The 20,419-nt window shown below is 38.7% G+C and overlaps 1 protein-coding gene across 2 annotated transcripts in view; it reads right to left on the bottom strand.

The window, feature by feature from the left end:
• Positions 1-7,544: 7,544 nt before the first annotated feature.
• The window catches only part of LOC138958508 (SEC14-like protein 1), a 70,004-nt gene continuing 57,129 nt past the window's right edge, over positions 7,545-20,419 (bottom strand). Inside the window, exons 13-16 of one of the 2 annotated variants that reach the window (XM_070329678.1) lie at positions 19,754-19,899; positions 19,022-19,132; positions 14,325-14,345; positions 7,545-8,456 (exon numbers count right to left, since the gene is read on the bottom strand). In XM_070329678.1, coding sequence (XP_070185779.1) covers positions 8,441-8,456; positions 14,325-14,345; positions 19,022-19,132; positions 19,754-19,899 — 294 coding nt within the window. In that variant the 3' untranslated portion in view covers positions 7,545-8,440. The remainder of the gene's footprint in view (positions 8,457-14,324; positions 14,346-19,021; positions 19,133-19,753; positions 19,900-20,419) is intronic. The other variant, XM_070329679.1, reaches the window with a different exon arrangement.

Here is a 20,419-nt window from a genome sequence, read left to right on the forward strand (position 1 = left end):
AAAGTTAAAAAAAAAAAAAGTGATTGCCTACCTACCTACCCTATTTTTTTTGGCTATGTTACCGTAACCACACCTATTATTTTTTTTGGCCTTACCGTCCATTAAAGACACACCCATGTGGATCCCACTATATAAGTCTCCATAGACCCGCCAAGGCTTTTAATTGCTTGGTTTAATAACATTCTTCCACTTGGACACATATCAAAAATCCACAGCCCGACTGCTTTCTGTGCAGAAGTGGGATTTTCTCTTTTTTTCCGTAATCTAGACACCCATGTCAATCTGCCAAATTAATTCAGAAAAAATCCCAACACCGCAAAGGAAGCTCCTTGGCTGTTGATTTTTAGTATGTGTCTAAGGGGAAGCATGCACTTTTTTTTTTTTTTTTCTCTTCATTACTTTATTGTCCCATCGCTGGGAAATTCGGGTCGCTTCCTCCCAGTGGAAAGCTAGCAGCAACGGAGTCGCGCTACCCAGGTGTCTGCGTGTTTAGGTGTATTCAGCCACCTGCACTTATGGCAGAATGACCAAGATCTTTAACGTGCCATTGTGGTGACACGGGGGTGGGAGATGGATACCGTCTCTGGGTCTGCACATAAAGTTGACCCGTGTCCGTCCCGGCCCGGATTCGAACCAGCGACCTCTCGATCTCGATCACAAGTCCAGTGCTCTACCACCTGAGCTACCCGGGCCCCCATGTCCCATGTAAAAGCTAGAGCAGATGTGTGGGCGGTGGAGCACATGATTGTTTAGGCCTAAAAAAAAATAGGTGTGGTTACGGTAACCCGACCTACCCTATTTTTTGGGACCGACCCTATAACTTTTTATTACATTTGTCACAAAAATACCAAAAAAACCAAGTAAACGAGTGCAGAAAACGCAATGAAAGCGAAAGCGCCCGAGTCGCACACTTATTTCCCTGTCAAGTAGGTTTAATTTGTACACATTAGAAAAAAAGTTAAAAAAAAAAAAACGTGACTGCCTACCTTCCTACCCTATTTTTTTTTGGCTATGTTACCGTAACCACACCTATTATTTTTTTTGGCCTTACACGAAAAAGGGCGGGGGTGTATTTTAAATGAATTAAACATGCAAATGCTGAAATCCTGCACTAGCTGACACATACATTGCATTTTGGTAGTATGATCATAAAATAAAAATACATCTGCCACAGTGATGATGAAGTCTGATGTTATGTTACTAGCACCATCAGTTCAAACCTAGAGTCCGCATCAGTTCCAATTAACTGGAATCATTCAAACATTATGGGAATCTGTTTGAGGAGTCCCTCCTACCACCAACAAATAAAATAAAATAAAAATCCAACAAAAAACAAAAAATTCAGATCTGTTCCTCTGATGAAACAGAATATATTCTTTGTGCCGGCACGTGTTCGTCAGTAATCAATTCTCCATACATAATGAGCTAGTTGAAAGGATTTCTTCAAAAAAATGAAATCTTATATCATGAATTCTTGTTGCCCTACATTGATGAAGACGATTTTGGTGTCCGGGGGACTACTCCCTTCTTATACAAATTCTCAACTGTTTGCTCAAATTTTCTTTTCTTTAAGAAAAAATGTAATGTTCACACCCTCGCAGTAATGATACACCACCCCTCCCCTCCTCTCCCTACAAAGCATGTCATTTGATCCAGGTGACCCGATAATGACTGGCCAACATTCGATGTAATTTCAATTTTTTCGTTCTATAGTTTATTGAAGGGTATGTTCACATCGGATTAAAAACGAAGGTTGTGAATACAATACTGAAAAAAAAATTTCATTTGACCACTGTGACTAAACGCAAAGATATGTTCAGATTAGACTTCTCTTTAAAACACACGTTAATCACTACCCGTTTGACCTTCAATTCAAATCTTATTGCTGCTGAGTGAGAAACACATTACACGTGAGGCATCTTTCTTTATTTGGTGTTTAACGTCGTTTTCAACCATTCAAGGTTATATCGCGACGGGGGAAGGGGGGAGATGGGATAGGGGAAAGGGGGGAGATGGGATAGAGCCACTTGTTAATTGTTTCTTGTTCACAAAAGCACTAATCAAAAAATTGCTCCAGGGGCTTGCAACGTAGTACAATATATGACCTTACTGGGAGAATGCAAGTTTCCAGTGCAAAGGACGTAACATTTCTTACATACTGCTTGACTAAAATCTTTACAAACATTGACTATATTCTATACAAGAAACACTTAACAAGGGTAAAAGGAGAAACAGAACCTGTTAGTCGCCTCTTACGACATGCTGGTTAGCATCGGGTAAATTCTTTCTCGTCCCAACCAATATCGGACTCCCCCTAACCCGCGGGGGGTCACGTGAGGCAAATAACACCTGTGACTGCCAAGAAACATTAGCGAGTAGGATTGTAGGAACTAGGATTGAGAAGATCCACAATCGGTATGAGTGTACATTATCAAAAATCGTGAACATTAGCAGCTGTGGAAGTTTCATTCAACAGTTTTGTTCTGCATCTGGTAACGTGTTAGTCTACGTCAGATTATGTGAAGGACGTGAATACGGTATTAACAATGTGTTAGAAAGTGTACTGACAGCAGTGTCTAAAACCAAACAGTATACGCACCAATTCATACAAAATCTCCATTCAATATTTGTGTTCTGGAGTCAACTTGCAGGATAAGTCTATATAAGATTATGGGAAGATCAAACAATATACGGTACTGAACATCTACTAGGCGGCAATGCCTTCTAACTGTGCACATGCAGATCGTGCAAGTCCTCAGCTTTAACACTTCAGGTCGTCATGCAAACACCAGACTTAAAACTTACACATGCGCGGAAAAAGAGCATCAGTGCATTTCTGGAGTGAAAGTTCTTAGCATTAATGTTCCAGGACGTTTAATGCAAACACAAGAAACAAAACCTACATATGAAGAAGACAAGAACTGTGCATTTATGGAAATGTGAACATCAGTCAGTTTTATCTGTGTCAACATTAATTAAACTTTTCCATACTCTATAATGAGAACTGAGTTTGGTTGAGAATGGGTTGAGAACTAGCTTCTTTCTGTCACAGCGGTTCCTAGCTCAACAACAGTTCTAATTCTGGCTCAACGGAAAGGAAAATTGCACTGATGGCATTGCAAAAAGCTGAAGTCTCTATAATTACTGCACCATACCATGTCTGCAATTACTGCGCACATTTTGACATTTTCACGAGAATTATGAGCATTAGCTTTACTGGAAAGGATATCCCGTAAAATATACACACTTGGGTCATCAGGGTTAGAGGTGGGAATCCATGCTTCAAAGACGTCACGTGGGTAAGATCCGAGTCGGTTATTATGACATGTACTTTTCTGGATCATGAAGCCTTTTCTTTAAGGTAGTTCACTGGACCCGTTAAATATAATTTGGTTTCTCCCAAAAGTTGGTTATTTTTTAAGTTCGATCTGTCTGCTATGCATTCAGCATAAAAAAAATATAGGGTAGTGGGTTCGTTTCGGAGCTATGAGTCTCGGAAGACAGTGCCCGTTTTGAATTTTGGACCGAAAAATCGAAAAATGGGTATGTTTTGAAAACGGCCAATTACACAAACATCTGCATAGGAATAGTCATTTAAAAAATATCACCCAAAGCAGCAATGGGCAGGTAACGAAGTGCACTGGTAAACAAAAATGTTGCGCATACTCAAACTTTGTGACGTCACGTCTTTTGCCAGAGTTTATTTTAAATTTGTTCCTCATGTTGAGGTATTTTATTGCTGGTAGCCTGGAAATAAATTACGATTTGATGAGATGGGTTGTAAACGCAAGAGCGATCAAAACGGCATTAAAAAAAACAAAAAAAACGACAGGTTGGTGGTGTTTTTAGGGGGGGTTCACTCCCTTGATTAACCCCACCCTTTGCACTATTACTGTCCAGTGTGCCTCAGAAAAATATGTCACGATAATGTAAAGGGCTGTTGTCCGATCATTTGTCTCAGATATATGAGCCAACTAAATTATGTTTTTAAAAACCACTGTTACATATGACCTCTGTTGAAAGTCAAAGGTCACCGCAACTTTGAAAGGCCACAAGTCCGATTCAAATGTAATAAAAACGCCAATCAAAAGGTGGAGGTCACTTGTTTGATACAAGTGTAATAATAAAAATTAATAATCAAGGCTTGGTTTATAATTTTGCTTAATAGTGCGTACTGTTATTTGTTACGGTTTGAAGGCTGGGACTTTTTGAGGGTGGAATTAAAGCAATTTTTCGCCTTATGGGCCCCTTATGCCTCGAAGGACTTCAATTATTGTATTATCTGCTGCCAGCGTACAGTAGAAAGAGGGCTGCATACACAAGACACTTGTTCTTAATACTACTGGCTGTTATTCTAGTTCAAACACCGGTTTTAACATGTGGTATTCTGATGCAATCACGCTGTGAGCATCACGGGTTGGGAGACACTCTCTTACCTGCTACCGGAGCTTCAATGTTAGCTTTGGTGATTATTACGATGTCACTGGCAAAGAGAACGGCTTTGTACCGATTTCATTAGATGCCCACGTGTTTTTGACCTCGTGGTTGGGAGGCGTGTCGCATTGTTTTTATTTCTGGCGGTGTCGTCATTTTCTGACGTCATTCACTTACGCTGCCTGAAAAATGTGACGTTTGTTCTATTTACGTCATTCGAATGTTCGACGTGTTCTTCTTCTTCTGCGTTCCCTGTTCGATGTGTTCGAATTCCCAGCCTGCCAGAAAAAAATGGCGACACAACTCAGTGGCTTCCCTTTGTGTATGAAGAGTAATGTCCCTGTCTCCATTTGACCTGCCTTAAACATTTTTTAATTTAGTAGTTATAATACTCTGGATTTTTGCAATGTTTTATTTAATTTGTTAATCTATTTATGTATGCATTTGTAGATATGAACCGAGCCTAAATCAAAGATACAGTGTTAACAGATTCTCTCTTGATGATTAACCATAAAGCAAACGACACCTCAACCTGATTATTTTCACCTTTTACAAGTATATGAAAAAAACAATAGCCTTGACACACATACAATCAACGTTGACTTCCCTGAACATACTCTATACACAACAACATTCCGCAGTTCTTCTGCCAAGAAAAATTTGGTCTGAAAAATGAAAAGTAAAGCGAGTGTGTAGGTGTCCATGTCTTAGTGTGTTCATGATATTGTAAGAGCGACAACCAAGCTAGCATACTCCAAACTACTACAACAGTGTGTCATGGATCACAAACTGAAATCACGGCATGTGTCTCTACGGTAAGGTCTGTCGTGTAATAGTAATTAACTTGGCGCTGTCCTAATAAGCTATTCAATACATGTACTTCCATTGCAAAAAACAGCAACAACAAACCCACACAAGAACCTACTGGGGTCATTTATATCTTCCAAAGCACAGTTCTAATAAGTCGCAGGAATATTATAGAGTACATATGTACAATCCGAGTTATTTCAGCGCTGTTTGAAATGTACACTGTGTTGTTTACAGGAGATCTCTCGAGCCTTTTGTGTGATCATAAAAAGAAAGTCGTCATTGCAACACATAACAATGTCTTTTGACCTACCCTTTCAATGATATTTAACAGTTTTTAAAAGAAACATTTAAAGTACCACATAATTATGTAGTATCATAACATACTATTTGCAAGGAAGAATAAGAGAGAGAGAGAGAGAGAGAGAGAGAGAGAGAGAGAGAGAGAGAGAGAGAGAGAGAGAGAGAGAGAGAGAAATAATTAGTCTGTGTGTGTTTGAGTCTCTCTATACTCTAATTCTCTGAGCAAACGATTTTGAGCAAGCTAAAGTATAAAGTGAGCGAAGAGCTGATAAGATTGGTAGTTTCTGTCTCTGCAGCAAACGTTTTAATCAGGATGAAAAAGAAATTTAATCGCTTCAGTCTAATGTGGGATCCGGGATGGATCGAATCAGTTTGTTTTGAAGATGAGAAAAGAATTGCACAAACACTCACTTTGTTTTAACGGAACATGCGCTGCCATTAGTATAAATTCACTACTTAGGTGAAGTACGTCTTGGAAAAGCAGCACCCTCCGAAGCTGCTTGTGAAAATTTGAAATGTAACAATGACTACAGGCATTAACACTTTAAATGACTGCAAGGGCACAAGGCCAGTTGACCAATACTTATATTACTACCCTTACCGAAATCTAGTATACCACAAATGTGCTACATAACTGTTGTCAGAAAAAAACCCTGAAAGGATTGACAATTTCTTGGCTTTTTCTGAAGATTTAGTTTCATGTAATGCAAGCATCCCGAAGAACCTTAATGACAATATTATCACAGGTATACAAACTGAGTTTCAAGCAAATATTGCGAACTGCACATAAATCAGTGAATCTAAAAACAGTTGATCCATTCTTTGATTCTTAAAGAGAAACAAAAGTGTCAGTCAGTTCAGTCAGTTATCCTTTTAGTCACACAGCCCTTCCTTGTATAACAACTTCTATAAGCAGTATATATTAAAATCTGTATTAACCAGAACTTTTCCTGTAAGTTACAGAGATACAATGTATAACCTTCATTTAAAGAGATAATTTCCAAGGCTCCAGATAAAAATAAGCAAATTCCCTGAAAATCTATGGCTGTCCAGACAAATTTGAAATTTACATTGAAATTGGTGCAATCAGACAGAAGTCTGAGTTCATTTACAGGTTTCTCATTTTTATATTTCTCAGCAAATTTGCAAATTCACGGAAAAGTGCTTATCATTGCGTTTTACAAATCTGTGACAAATCTGGAGAGAAACCAAAACTGTCCATAAGCAATCTGCTTGTTAACGTTCTCAATGTTGTTATTGTTTGAAACGTGTGTATGAGAATTTGAATAAACACGCTTAAACCAAACCAAATCTGCAATGCACAAATAATTTGATTTTCAATACTTGTTCTCCCTTTGAAACAAAACAGGAACAAGAGACTGCAGGTGAGAAGAACAAGATAACAATGAAAATGTACTCACCCAGTATCAGTTTGTTTGTTTGTTTGTTTGTTTGTTTGCTAAACGCCCAGCCGACCACGAAGGGCCATATCAGGGCGGTGCTGCTTTGACATTTAACGTGCGCCACACACAAGACTGAAGTCGCAGCACAGGCTTCATGTCTCACCCAGTCACATTATTCTGACACCGGACCAACCAGTCCTAGCACTAACCCCATAATGCCAGACGCCAGGCGGAGCAGCCACTAGATTGCCAATTTTAAAGTCTTAGGTATGACCCGGCCGGGGTTTGAACCCACGACCTCCCGATCACGGGGCGGACGCCTTACCAATAGGCCAACCGTGCCGGTCCCAGTATCAGAAACACATGACGAACAATATGTGTTTTTATTGTTTGTCACATGTTTCTGGTACTGGTGTCTAAGTACATATTCATTGTTATATTATCCCTTCAAACAAATTAATCTTTGACATAACAATGAACCGTTTTTCGTAACTTCTGCTCAGCAGCTGCTGTAATCTGTGCATCCAAACATCCACCCCCCCCCCCCCCCCAAAAAAAAAAAAAAGAAGAAAAAAAGAAAAGCAGCCCATAATTATTTCCAAAAGGTAATTTAAATTGCCAATGGCACGAAGTGTCATCAAAATTAGAAAAATGTATACCAAACTTTTCAATAAAAAGAGGAAAGAAAAAAACTTGACTAAATGTAAAAAAGGTGGATCTATCTACTATTTTGCTGTGACTGTAGAGGTAAACCACACAGGCAATGGAATATTTACAGGTACTGCACTTCCCACATACACGACCGTGTTCACCGCCACAGGCTTTATTCACCTGGACAAAAACCAAAAATCAATAGCTTACGTGGCTGTACGTATTCTAGCTGTGCAGAGTGAGAATATTTTGCTGAATTAATGAAGTAGATTGATAGAGATAGCGTCACTTACAAAATTAATTCAACAACAAATCCCCCCCACAGTGCACAGAAAGTAATTATGCTGTTGATTGTTCACATTTTTATTTTTTTTTATTTTTTATTTTTAAGTTGAAGGAAATTGCCAGGGTTATAATTTATATCCCGTGTAAAAAGCCTGAACAGGTCTTTTGTGGTGAACATGATAGTTTACACAAGAAGCAACGTATCTTTAACCTAGATTCTAATCTGACACGCTCGACTCTAGAGATTCGAAGCAGCACTCAGCACTGAACATAGTTTCTGCTTTACGTAAATCCATGTGGGTTCTCATGATTTCTCTGATTATATTTCAGTTTCACAGCATGTTGTGCTTGCGTCGCAAAGCTCTTCTGCCAGGAAGAGTACTGTTCACATCCTCCGCGATCTTTGTCGCAATACATATTATTTCTGTCACTGCATATCTGCCACCAATGCCCTGCATGTCTCACAATGGCCTTCTCATTCTGCTTCAACAGAGTTCTGTCTTTCACAGGCGCCGCATCACTACTCTCTGTCCCTCTGGAAGAGAGAAATCCTGCTATCATCTTGGAGGAGGTCTGAAAGTTAAGCAAACAAAAGAGAGAGTCAATAAAGTCTTGCAAGGAAGTTGATACATTATTGATTAACCTACAAATAGCGTGACGTAATATTGAAGTTACAAGATGTTAAATAGGATGATACATATACATATACATATATTAGAAACGTGTGTGCGCATGGCCGAGCTTACTACCAAAATAAAAAGATCTTTATTTTTAAGACAAAGTAAGACAACACAAATTGAGTGTTACTTCATGTCCAGGCCAAAATACTGGCGGCAAAATATATAAACAGCAATTACTTTCTACAATTGTTTTCAACAGATTTCTGATGGAGATGACATACTTGCATGACAAAAAGTGATAAAGTATACAAGATAAAATTGCCAACAACCTACTGTTTCCTTAAAAGTTAAACACCCTTAAACAATCCTCAAAACCTTTAATATTGGAGAGAAAACAGAAATGTAAAAAACAGCATGTACAAATTCGAGTAACATAATAAACTCGTAATCTTTTTGGTCGATCCAGAGGCAGTTATTTAGTACTGGTACTTCAATATGGGTGTTATTTCAACTTTCGATGAAGTCTGCAAGCGAAAGTAATGGTATGTCCTACAAACATGCAAGGCCAAAAAAATGAAACTGCTCTGAAATAATTGTTAGTAGCCTGGATACATTCAAACAGAAAAGATGGAAACAAAAGGAGCTGCTACATTAAGTACACTACATGTATTTGCTAAAATAATTTCTGTACATCCAAACACTAATTTATTCCCTCAAGTACTGAAACCACACATTTCAATATCAGTCCTTTAGGAATGCGCTGCACTGTTCCTTAATGCCATGTTTCCTCTTGGAAAAGTAGTCTGCCATTTTGCAATCCTCAGTTAGCTTTCAGATGATCAGATCTCCTCGCAGGTAGGTGTTCAAGCTGGTACCCTCAAAACACTTTTTCATCGGGTTTTGTTGTGCGTTATTATTTTTCTGTTAGGCTAAACAGACAGCATTCTGATGAAACCGGGTTGATCTCAGAGAGCTCTGTAAAGAAAGCTCATGAACTCAGTGGCTTCCTGTGCTGCGACTTCTGTCTTGTGTGTGGCGCACGTTATATGTCAAAGCAGCACCGCCCTGATATGGCCCTTCGTGGTCGGCTGGGCGTTAAGGGCAGACACCACAGTGAAAAAAGTGATTTTTGTGTTCCCTGGTCATTTCTGTTTTCTTTCTGATTCTGGATTTTGAACCTCTTCTGGTTACTCTAATGAATTTATTTTAGATCAGAATTAATCATAAACGGTCAAAACGGCTAAATGAAAAATGTATGTGCATGCAATTTTGCCTTGAAAAAACACAAAACTGCACAAAAATGCGTATATTTGGGAGTTGACTGTGAGTCAAACACATCGTCAGCGGTGGTCACGTTTGCATGACTGGAATGAGTTTTTTCTTTGCTAAGATCAGTTCATGACGCACACAAACAAACAAAACTCAGTGGCTTCAAACTGAAACTTATGCACAGATATAATCTCATGCCTATAATATGACATGATGACTTAAAGTAGGTAAAGTTAAAGGGGAACTTCCACATGCTGTGTCCAAGGAAACTGTTCCAACTTACAACTCTACGCATTCGTTATGTAATGTGACTGCATATAATGTGGTTAGTAAAAGTGTAGGGGTCACGGAGGCTTTCTGGTTACATCAGCAGAACATGTTTTTCCCTCTCCCTATAGGTTAGTGGTGAAGGCTGTATGGCAGAAGGGGGTTTCCATTTAAGCTTTTGTTAAAGGCATATGTACGCGCTCCCGTGTTTACAAAGTGTAGTTTGCCCATAATCGATGTCAAACGCACCATAAGACCATGTAATGACGATATGTCGCCATGCGCGGACCATATACATGCATTACAGCTTGTTTTAGAGTCTCAAAAACTTTGGATGTAAACAAAGACGCGGAGTTATTTCCCTTGCGTCAACGCTACCTCTGTTGGCAAATCTATAAATAGGACGATCCAGATCAAAATGAAAATTAACATATCTCAACATTGAAGGGGTACTAGACCACAATATTTTGCAGGGAACTTAATTTAGCATGTCTCCAGCTGTTGGTACAGTAAAACCTGTCTCTAACGGACACCCTTGGGGAATGGTAATAGTGTCCCTATTAGACAGGTGTCCCTTCTTCACAGGTGGAGGGGCCGGGGCAATATTTTACAAAGAGCACGTAAAATGAACAAGACACTTTTTGTCAGTCCTGTAGTATGTATTTATTGGATTGAACATGAGACTCACTGAAAATGTGAGTAAACAAATGATACATGTAGCAAACAACAACAACAACAACAACATCCCCCCACCCACCCCCCCCCCCCCCCCCCCCCCCCCCCCCACCTAACCCGTTCCCTACACACACTGTGCATCAAACTTGCGCAAGTCGGACGTCACAAAGCTAAAAATAGCTGACTCTTCATCAGTCATTCAACGGGAAATTCTGCAGTGTGTCTCGACCAAATTGGGTCAGCTCTTGTTTCATTCAGTTTTTCTAGTCTCAGCATAAATGCATGGAACAAAAATTTAGCTGTGTTAACTATTGTTTCCTTCGAACGATTGCTTACAAAGAGAGAGAGATCATCACGTCTTCTTTTTCCGATTTGATCCTCGCGATCTGTGTTTTACCACATCCCATCTCCTTCGCCACATCTTGGCATGATTGGCCGCTATCTAGTTTTTTCAAGGCAGCGACACGCTGCTCTAAAGTCAACGCTTTTCTTTTTCCTGCTGGAGATTCCATTTTCAAACACAGTAGTCTACTGTTGCTTTTGGTTGTGACTGTATCCACAATGCGGAAAAGCGAAAGTGAGTGAGCGAAAGTGGGTCTCCATCTAAACAAGCCACTGATTGGTCAGAAAAGGGACAGGACAACCAATCAACAACCATTTGTGCTACGGCTACGGCTGCCGAGCACTGTCTGCATAACAGTCGAGTTTTCGAAGTTGCGTTTTTTTGTACGTTGTGTCCGTTTGTGACAGTGTTTACACTTCCTACGGTCCGAAAAATCGTGTCCGCGTCCGTAAGTGGCAGGTGTCCGCCCGTTAAAGGTTAGTTATTGTTGAAATCGTGTTCGTGCCATGATAAACTGTCCGTATGTATCAGGTGGCCGTTACAACAAGGGTCCGCTAGACTCAGGTTTTACTGTAAAGCAATTAGCGTGTATAGTCATCGAGTACATATGGCTTTAAGTAATGTATGCATATAATGGGTTGATTATATAGTTTTTGGTACTACAATATACTACTTTTCAATCTAATTACAGTATAAGCTAAGGCCTGGGACCTCACAGGCAGTTTAGCTACATGTAACTTAACAGTAAACAAGCGAGCTGTTGATTTACATTTTCAAACAGTTAGCTAAAATTAACGATAACATAAGACAGCAACAAAAAAAGTGCTGACAAAATATTGTGCTAAGAAATGTACATGTTGTTTTGTGCGCAAGAGATTCGAGCACTTATTTGTACTTGAGTAAAAATTGACATTTCAATACTGAAATTCACTGCAGTTCTTTGTTTCTAAGCAGTTTAGTGGTCTTTTGGTACAAATGAGCATTAAGTCTTCCTAATCTAGCAGTTCAGATGATTTTTCAGGCTTTTAATCCACATTTGGCACTAAAGTAGTTTTATAAACATGTTAGTTTGCTGTACGATTTGTGCTTTTTTTCAGAACTTTTCTGTTTTAAAACTGTTGTACTTTCCTGAGTATAATTCCTCATTTAAAGATTTCACTTGTTTATAGTTTGGTGATAGGGCAAAGTACCGCTGAAGGTTTTTTCTGTGAACTGCATAGTTCCTCAAATAAAAAGTATAAATAAAGTAAACAATAGTGACATTTCACAAGCCCTTTATTTTTCATTTGTTAACATTGTGAATGAAATATAGCTAGAGCATGGGCAGAACTTAAAGGCACAGTATTGAGCCTCCCGTAAACCATCACAGATACTGTCAGGCTTTTACACACAGTACAAACACCCTTCCATTTGAACGCTCACCGAACGGGAACATCCTAGGTGCCCTACGTAAAGAGCTAGCAATTTTCAAAGAATTAATTGTGCGGATTGTCTGTGAGACAATCGGACGGTGCTTTTTTGCGCTTCTGACCTAACTTTTGAAATCTAAATAATAAATAGACAGCTTGTTACACAAACATTCTTAAATCATAAAAGAAATCTTTTTTCATCAAGACACGATCAGAACAATACGAAGTTTTGAAAGTTTAAAAAAAGATAGCCCGGAAGCAGGGTCACGCAAGGTCGTGGTTCTCGTAGCAGACGACGCTGCCTGGCGCCAGTTCCTCTGAACTGTTAACCGCCACTGGCACTGCTCTAGTTCGCAGCCGTTTCAATGTTGCATTTCAGATTCAAAGGTACACAATAACGTGCTATTGCAGATAAGCTTACAGAGATTTGCATTGAAATGACAAACTGGCGGCTAAATTGTGAAAAAAGGGAAACTGGATTACACGGGTTCACGATGGCTCAGAGGTAAGATAAACCACGCAAAAATAATTTTTTTGAAAATTGCTCGCTCTTTACGGAGGGCACCTAGAATGTTCTCAAGCGGCGAGTGTTTAAATGAAATGGTGTTAAAGTACTGTGTGTAAAAGCCTGACAGTATCTGTGATGGTTTACGGGAGGCTTACTGTGCCTTTAAGATTAACAACAAAAGCCATTCAAATTGTACACAGTACATCCATCAAATTATTAGAACCCTTCAAATGTGCCTGATAACGCACAGAACATGATTAAAAGAACAAAACAAACTGCAGTTAGAGAACAAAATAAATAACTGAATGACATAATCTGTGACATCTATTGTGCTTCTGAAAAGTCAAAGAGAGACAACATCTGACAATCACATAGAACTCAAACTTACCATCTCTATCAGCTCAAATTTGAGTTAAATGCTGATATATCAGCCTAAAGAGTCATTGAAAGTTTGGGTGAAAGTTGTATTAAAGGGAAAACAAAATATTTGTCATCGTCTTGGCGCATGTGATGCATGTAGTACTTCATTTATAAATTCTGACAGCTAGGGTCTCACCATAAATACTTGAAGTTGATATCAAAACCATTTTTCAAACATGTGTGCAGATACATACAATTCCACTCGTTTTAAACATTCAGCGAGCATTACACAAAAATGCTGTAGTGTGAATTTTGATTTTCAGCCATCATTTAAGCTCATCAGGTTATAAAAAACTATGTTCAACATATGACAAAGAATAAAAAAAATGCCCTTTCTTCCATCAAAGCAAAACAAAGGAGACTAATTTAAGTATTCAAAAAATCTGTCTAAATGCTGAAAAGAGGCAAAACATAAAATGTATAATTCCTTTCACGGCTGATCCTAGCTTGTGTTTTACTGTAAGTTAAAAATAGCCCAGCAGAGGGAATAGCTTGGCTACCAACAGCTGCAGCCAGCACACTGTTAAGCTCGCTGCTGTGTTATCTCTGCTGTGGGGAAAGGATGGGTGCTAAAAATAGCCTGCAGCTAGAGTAGCAGAAATGAAGCCTTTTGAACAGCTGTGCTAGCTTTGCCTGTTCTTCTAAAATCTACATGGTAAATAATAAAACCAGTACACATCTAGCAATGGTTTATATAACTTATTGCAAAGTCTACTGCTAGCAAAAAAAAAAACATACAACAAAAGAAATGTATAAAAAAAAAAAAATTAAAAAAAAAGGCCAAATGCACTGCAAAGTTCTGCACAAAAACATGAGCTACATGCCGCAACAAAAAGCTTCTGCATTGCTATTTCATTAGTAGTAGATACATTGTTGTGCACCACTTCTAGAAATGGATTTCGGCCATAACAACAACCACGCGCCACTTACAGAAAACCCAGGTGCCCATATCTATAATCAAGACAAAGGAGACCATAGACATTAAATGTAAATGAAAACAAAAAATCGTTGCTGCCAAAGCAGTATTTCATCACAATAACTTTTGTATAAATTATACAGTCATATAGACATTAACTTGTAGCAGTTGCTTTGCCTATTCATATGAAGAGACTATAATACACGAACAACATAAGCAATGTACTCTTGTTCTGCTAAAATAGATAGTACATCAAAATCAAGCAGATTTGTATTATAGTAAAATAATCACATAGAATACTTAAGATACAATTACAAATAAATTTGTTGTTCTGCACATTCACAGTACTAGGTTAGAAGTCATTTCCGAACACAAAGAATAGTAAACAGACAAAAATAAAGAGACAACTGGTATTCAGTCTGCACAAACATGCATTCAAGAAAAAAGCATAACCACTAGCACTGCAGACTGTTGGACACACTATATAGCTCATACACCAACAAGTGATTGCATTCCATATTAGGCAACAACAAAAAAATAGGTGTGGTTAAGGTAACATAGCCAAAAAAAATAGGGTAGGAAGGTAGGCAATCACTTTTTCTTTTAAACTTTTTTTTCTAATGTGTACAAATTAAACCTACTTGACAGGGAAATAAGTGTGCGACTCGAGCACTTTCGCTTTCATTGCGTTTTCTGCACTGTTTTTTGTTTTGTTTTTTTGTTGACAAATGTAATAAAAAGTTATAGGGTCGGCCCCTAAAAATAGGGTAGGTCGGGTTACCGTAACCACACCTATTTTTTTTTTAGGCCTTAGTGTGAAACATGCTATGCTCTAATCACCACTTCCAACTAAACATACATGTACCAAAGGAACAAAAACAAAACAAAATTCATACAAAGCAATCAAGAACAATAATTCCTACATTTAAACAGAAAACGAAAGCATTACACATTAACCAGGCAAATGAAGGAAACACACAAACAGACATACACGCAGATGTATACATTATACACACACCCACAGACACAGAAAAGCATTGAAGCAAAAGAACTGGATAGGTAATTTGAGGTATCTATTGCCTGCGAAGAACAAATAAATACACAAGATAAACACAGTTTAATGGTAGTACACCTATATACATTTGTACTACAAGATAGTCTGTGCTGATATTGATTTCAAGCAACACAATGTAGCAGGAAAAAATAACAAACTAACAAAAACAAAAGCAAGCAAAAAGTTCCGCAAATAACCTAAACAAAATATATTAAAAAAATATATTAAAAAAAGCAAGCAAAAAGTTCGGCAAATAACCAAAAAAATATATAAATAAAAAAACTACAAAAAAACTGAACATGAGAAAAACAAAAAAACAAATTTGGGACAAATAACAGAATTATTAACGAAATTCAATTTTCATAAATGAGATAATGCATGGTTTCGGTCAAATCAAACAAATTACTTTCCAGTCTGTGCATCAACCTATCATACAGGATGACCCCAGTGACTTCTGGTTAGGATGATCAGCGCTTTGCTGATCCATGGAGGAGAAACACGAATTCTCAGAACTAGAGGTATGTACAAGGCAGTTTTTGGATCCAACTGTGACCCGTCCCCTGAGAACTAGCAGCAAAAAAATGGACAAAACACACATCATGACCGTGCATCACGATGATGAAAGCAACTGTACAGTGGAACCCCCCTTTTAAGACCCCCCAATTTAAGACTGCCCCCCTTTTAAGACCCAGTTTTCTCAGACTTCCTGTTCATAACCTCTCTAAATTTACCCCTATTTTCAGAATCCCTCCTTTTTAAGACCTAATTTTCTCAGATTTTCGAAGGTCTTAAAAGGGGGGTTCCACTGTACTAACAAAGCTACGTCTAAAAGGCTTTTTGAAATGATGCAAGGATTAGATACAGAGTTCTAGGCTCTTTTTAAAACTGAAAGTTTTTCTATATAAACAGTTAACAAAGGTGTCGAAAGGGATGTTCCACTTCTTTGTTATTTTTATGTTTCATAACTCAGATGAGTCAATGAAGCTATTCAAGAGAAGACAGTCTAATATATATTTGACATTCTGTGTGTGTGTGAGTGTGTGTGTGTGTGTGTGTGTGTGAGTGTGTGTGTGTGTGTGTGTGTGTGTGTGTGTGTGTGTGTGTGTGTGTGTGTGTGTCCCTTTTGTCAACGTTATACAAACAGCCATTTCTGAACGAATCCTTCCAATATTTTGTGTATTCTTGCTCTTGCCACTCGTTGTGAGGGTTATGGTAACATTTAAGTCACGATATGTTGAGTATAAATAGCAGATATCGATCACATACGTTTTTAACAGCAGTCCTACAGCAGCAACACATTCATGCATTTTACATTTGATACTTCCCTTCCAGTTCCAATGTCACTTTTTCCAACAATGGCATAATCGGTTCAGCGGGATGATTAGGCTACCTAAATCGGTGGCTCCTGGGTTCAATCCCTGCTTGGGATAACCTTTTTTTTTAAATTAACAAGAAGGGCAAAGCCCATACGACTCACATGCTTGACCTTGACCTTTACTAAACAACTAAATAAATACAAATAACTAAACCTAGCAATGACATCATACACTAAGAACTGCTTTACACATTTTTCCTACCAAAATACATGTGACCTTGACCCAAGGTCAAGGTCATCCAAGGTCATGCAACACAAAGCTGTTAATTCAAGACATAGGAAGTACAATGGTGCTTATTGGCCCTTTCTACCATGAGATATGGTCACTTTTAGTGGTTCACTACCTTATTTTGGTCACATTTCATAAGGGTCAAAGTGACCTTGACCTTGATCATATGTGACCAAATGTGTCTCATGATGAAAGCATAACATGTGCCCCACATAATTTTTAAGTTTGAAACAGTTATCTTCCATAGTTCAGGGTCAAGGTCACTTCAAAATATGTATACAATCCAACTTTGAAGAGCTCCTGTGACCTTGACCTTGAAGCAAGGTAAACCAAACTGGTATCAAAAGATGGGGCTTACTTTGCCCTATATATCATATATAGGTGAGGTATTCAATCTCAAAAACTTCAGAGAAAATGGGAAAAATGTAAAAAATAGCTGTTTTTTAGACAACATTTATGGCCACTGCGACCTTGACCTTGAAGCAAGGTCAAGATGCTATGTATGTTTTTTGGGGCCTTGTCATCATACACCATCTTGCCAAATTTGGTACTGATAGACTGAATAGTGTCCAAGAAATATCCAACGTTAAAGTTTTCCGGACGGCCGGACGGACGGACGGACGACTCGGGTGAGTACATAGACTCACTTTTGCTTCGCATGTGAGTCAAAAATGTATTGTTTTTTTTGTGTCTCCATTATCTTCATGTGAAAGTGGGTAGGTTGTTGGTTGAATCTTACTAGAGGTTGTGTTTCGTGTTTTTTCTTCTTCTTTTTCTTCCATCTTACACCTTTGTGTGTAAGTGGGTGGGTAGTTGAATCTGAGCAGGAGAATTGCCTTTCCCTCTTACAAGTTGTGTGTGTAAGTGGGTGGGTAGTTGAATCTGAGCAGGAGAATTGCCTTTCCCTCTTACAAGTTGTGTGTGTGTAAATGGGCTGGAGTACAATGTATGTATTTGTATGTCAGTGAGAGCCGTTTATTCTTGCTTGTTATTATATTTTTCCATTCTGATATGTTAGAATGGGCTAGCAAAACAATGACAAGAGCAGTATTTTTACGGCCTACAAGGTGAGACATCGTATTAGCTGGGCCCCTCATTTAGAGATAAAACTGCAAATAAATCGCTTATCAGAAAGCTTTGCTATTACAGTACAACATTTAAGTAGTGTCGAGTTCTGTATCTATACTATATTACTGTTGCTGAATTTATATTTCCATTTGCGCTTTCATATGCGATAGTTCTCGGTTCATGTTAGCAGAGTTGATGTGGAAGTGATGTTACCCAGGTTACAAAATGTAATTCAGCAACAGAAATTAAGGCACTCGTGGCAAAAAAAGGCGAAGGGGTTGAATTGTAGTAAAACAGATGCACTTTGTAGGCCCAAAAATACAGTAAATAAAGACATGTATACACTCTAGTCAAAAGCAAATGAAAATACAACAAGAAAGTTCAAGTTACTCAAAGCAGGATTATAGCTACTCACAGATAAACTGCCTTGCTGTCCTCCAAAAGAAAAAAAGCAGCAGGCATGCAGACACGTTACAATTGAGACAAACACATTCACCAAGCAAACAAACACGGCTAGCTGACCAGTTACCAACACAGGGCATGAACACCAAAATAATTACATTGATTGAGATACAACATCGATCAAAATCAAGACGTCTTTTTTTGACACCCCACCCTCATTCAAAGTGAAATCTCTAGCGTCAAAAATGAAGCAAAGTTTGAGAAGATGTCATAAAGGGCATCAGGTGAAAGCTCTTTCACTTCTTTGATATGTCTCCCGAGGAAATGACACAAAAATGTCAAGAATAAAGTTCGACTCTGTGACGAAGTCATTTCAACAGAGGAATAATACTCTTTAGGTCACCCACCGTCAGGCCGTTTCTTTCTTTTTTTATTTGGTGTTTAACGTCGTTTTCAACCCGTCAGGCCGTCCTTGTATCGGTATTGTATCTCATTAACTAACTCGCTACAGATACAGGGCATCCAGAGATGAGTCAGTCAGCATAAACACCGAATACAGAACAGAAGCGAATATTATTTTCACCTTGACGGACACGACCCCTTCCCTGAATGAAGTGACTGGCCGCTGTGGGAAGTCCCGATGCTTAACGACGAAAATCCGCTCTGACAGGACTGAAGACTGCTCATGGATCCCCTGAAAAAAAGGAAATCAAAATGGTTTTAACTATTTTTTACTCCAGGTTTTAAGAAACGAGGGGGTGTAAGCTATCTATAAACAGACAACAGTTAGAGTTACTTGCAGAACAAGTCTACTTGCACCTTGGAGAATTAAACGCATTGAAATCAACAAACGTCTTTGCATCCTCTTTTTACCCTAGCTGTAAACTAAGAACAAAATTTCCATCAGATCAGATGTGCCACAACTGTACACTGTAATTTGTGGGTATCTCAAAGCAAAACGGTCATCATTTTAGAACCATTAAAATGACTTGTGTATCTTGTTCAGGATGTGATAAGACACTGATGAAAACATATGTTTACATTTTAATGAGACTCTGCTGAATTTTTTTTTATTTCTGTATGTTGAATTTATTCCAGAAAAGTGACTTGGCCATGAACAGATATTTCTGTACCTGTTTGTCAGCAGCTATAAACATGGTGCAAATGATACAACGATAAAAGACTTGTCCATTTTTCAGGGACTGCTAAATTTAGTTATTTCTAACACACACACACACAGACAGAGACAGACACAGAGACACACACGCACACATACAGTCACACAGACACAGACACACGCACGCCTCCCATATACCTGAATGCTGCTGATGGAAGCAGCTCAGTGCAGTACATGACTTTGGATTTGTGCGAGGACAGCGGGAAGTCGAACGACGCTTTGGCAGAGTCGAAATACTTCCACTGCAAAACGTAACTTCCTGACTGACTGGTCACATGGGATCCCTGTGTGGAACAAGTAAAAGAATATTAATAAACAACTGCACAACAAATACCATAAAATATATGAAACATATAATTATAGGTGTCCAATGGCTGAAACATGGTGTGTGTGTGTGTGTGTGTGTGTGTGTGTGTGTGTGTGTGTGTGTGTGTGTGTGTGACTGTGAATTTGAGTGTGAGTGTGTGTATGCCTGCACGACTGAGAGGCTTTCAAGGAAAATAAAAGTCAGAAATTACAAGTCCAGTCTTGTTTACCTCCCTTGAACTGTCTTAGTCATTTCTTATCTTTATTTTCATTAGTTTATTCTCCCATCGCTGGAAAATTCTGGCCACTTCCTCCCAGTGGAAAGCCAGCAGCAACAGAATGGTGCATACACCTGGGTAGTGCACTCTTGCTGCTGCTCGCTTCCCCACTGGGGACAAGTTGACCGAATTTCGAAGCAATGGGATGATAAACAGACCTGGGAACCCCTGTTCTGCACTTGGAGTTTTCAAAACGAAACTCGACGTATTTTCAAAAAAA

Source organism: Littorina saxatilis, linkage group LG2, assembly GCF_037325665.1.
Source record: "Littorina saxatilis isolate snail1 linkage group LG2, US_GU_Lsax_2.0, whole genome shotgun sequence".
Classification (NCBI taxonomy): domain Eukaryota; kingdom Metazoa; phylum Mollusca; class Gastropoda; order Littorinimorpha; family Littorinidae; genus Littorina; species Littorina saxatilis.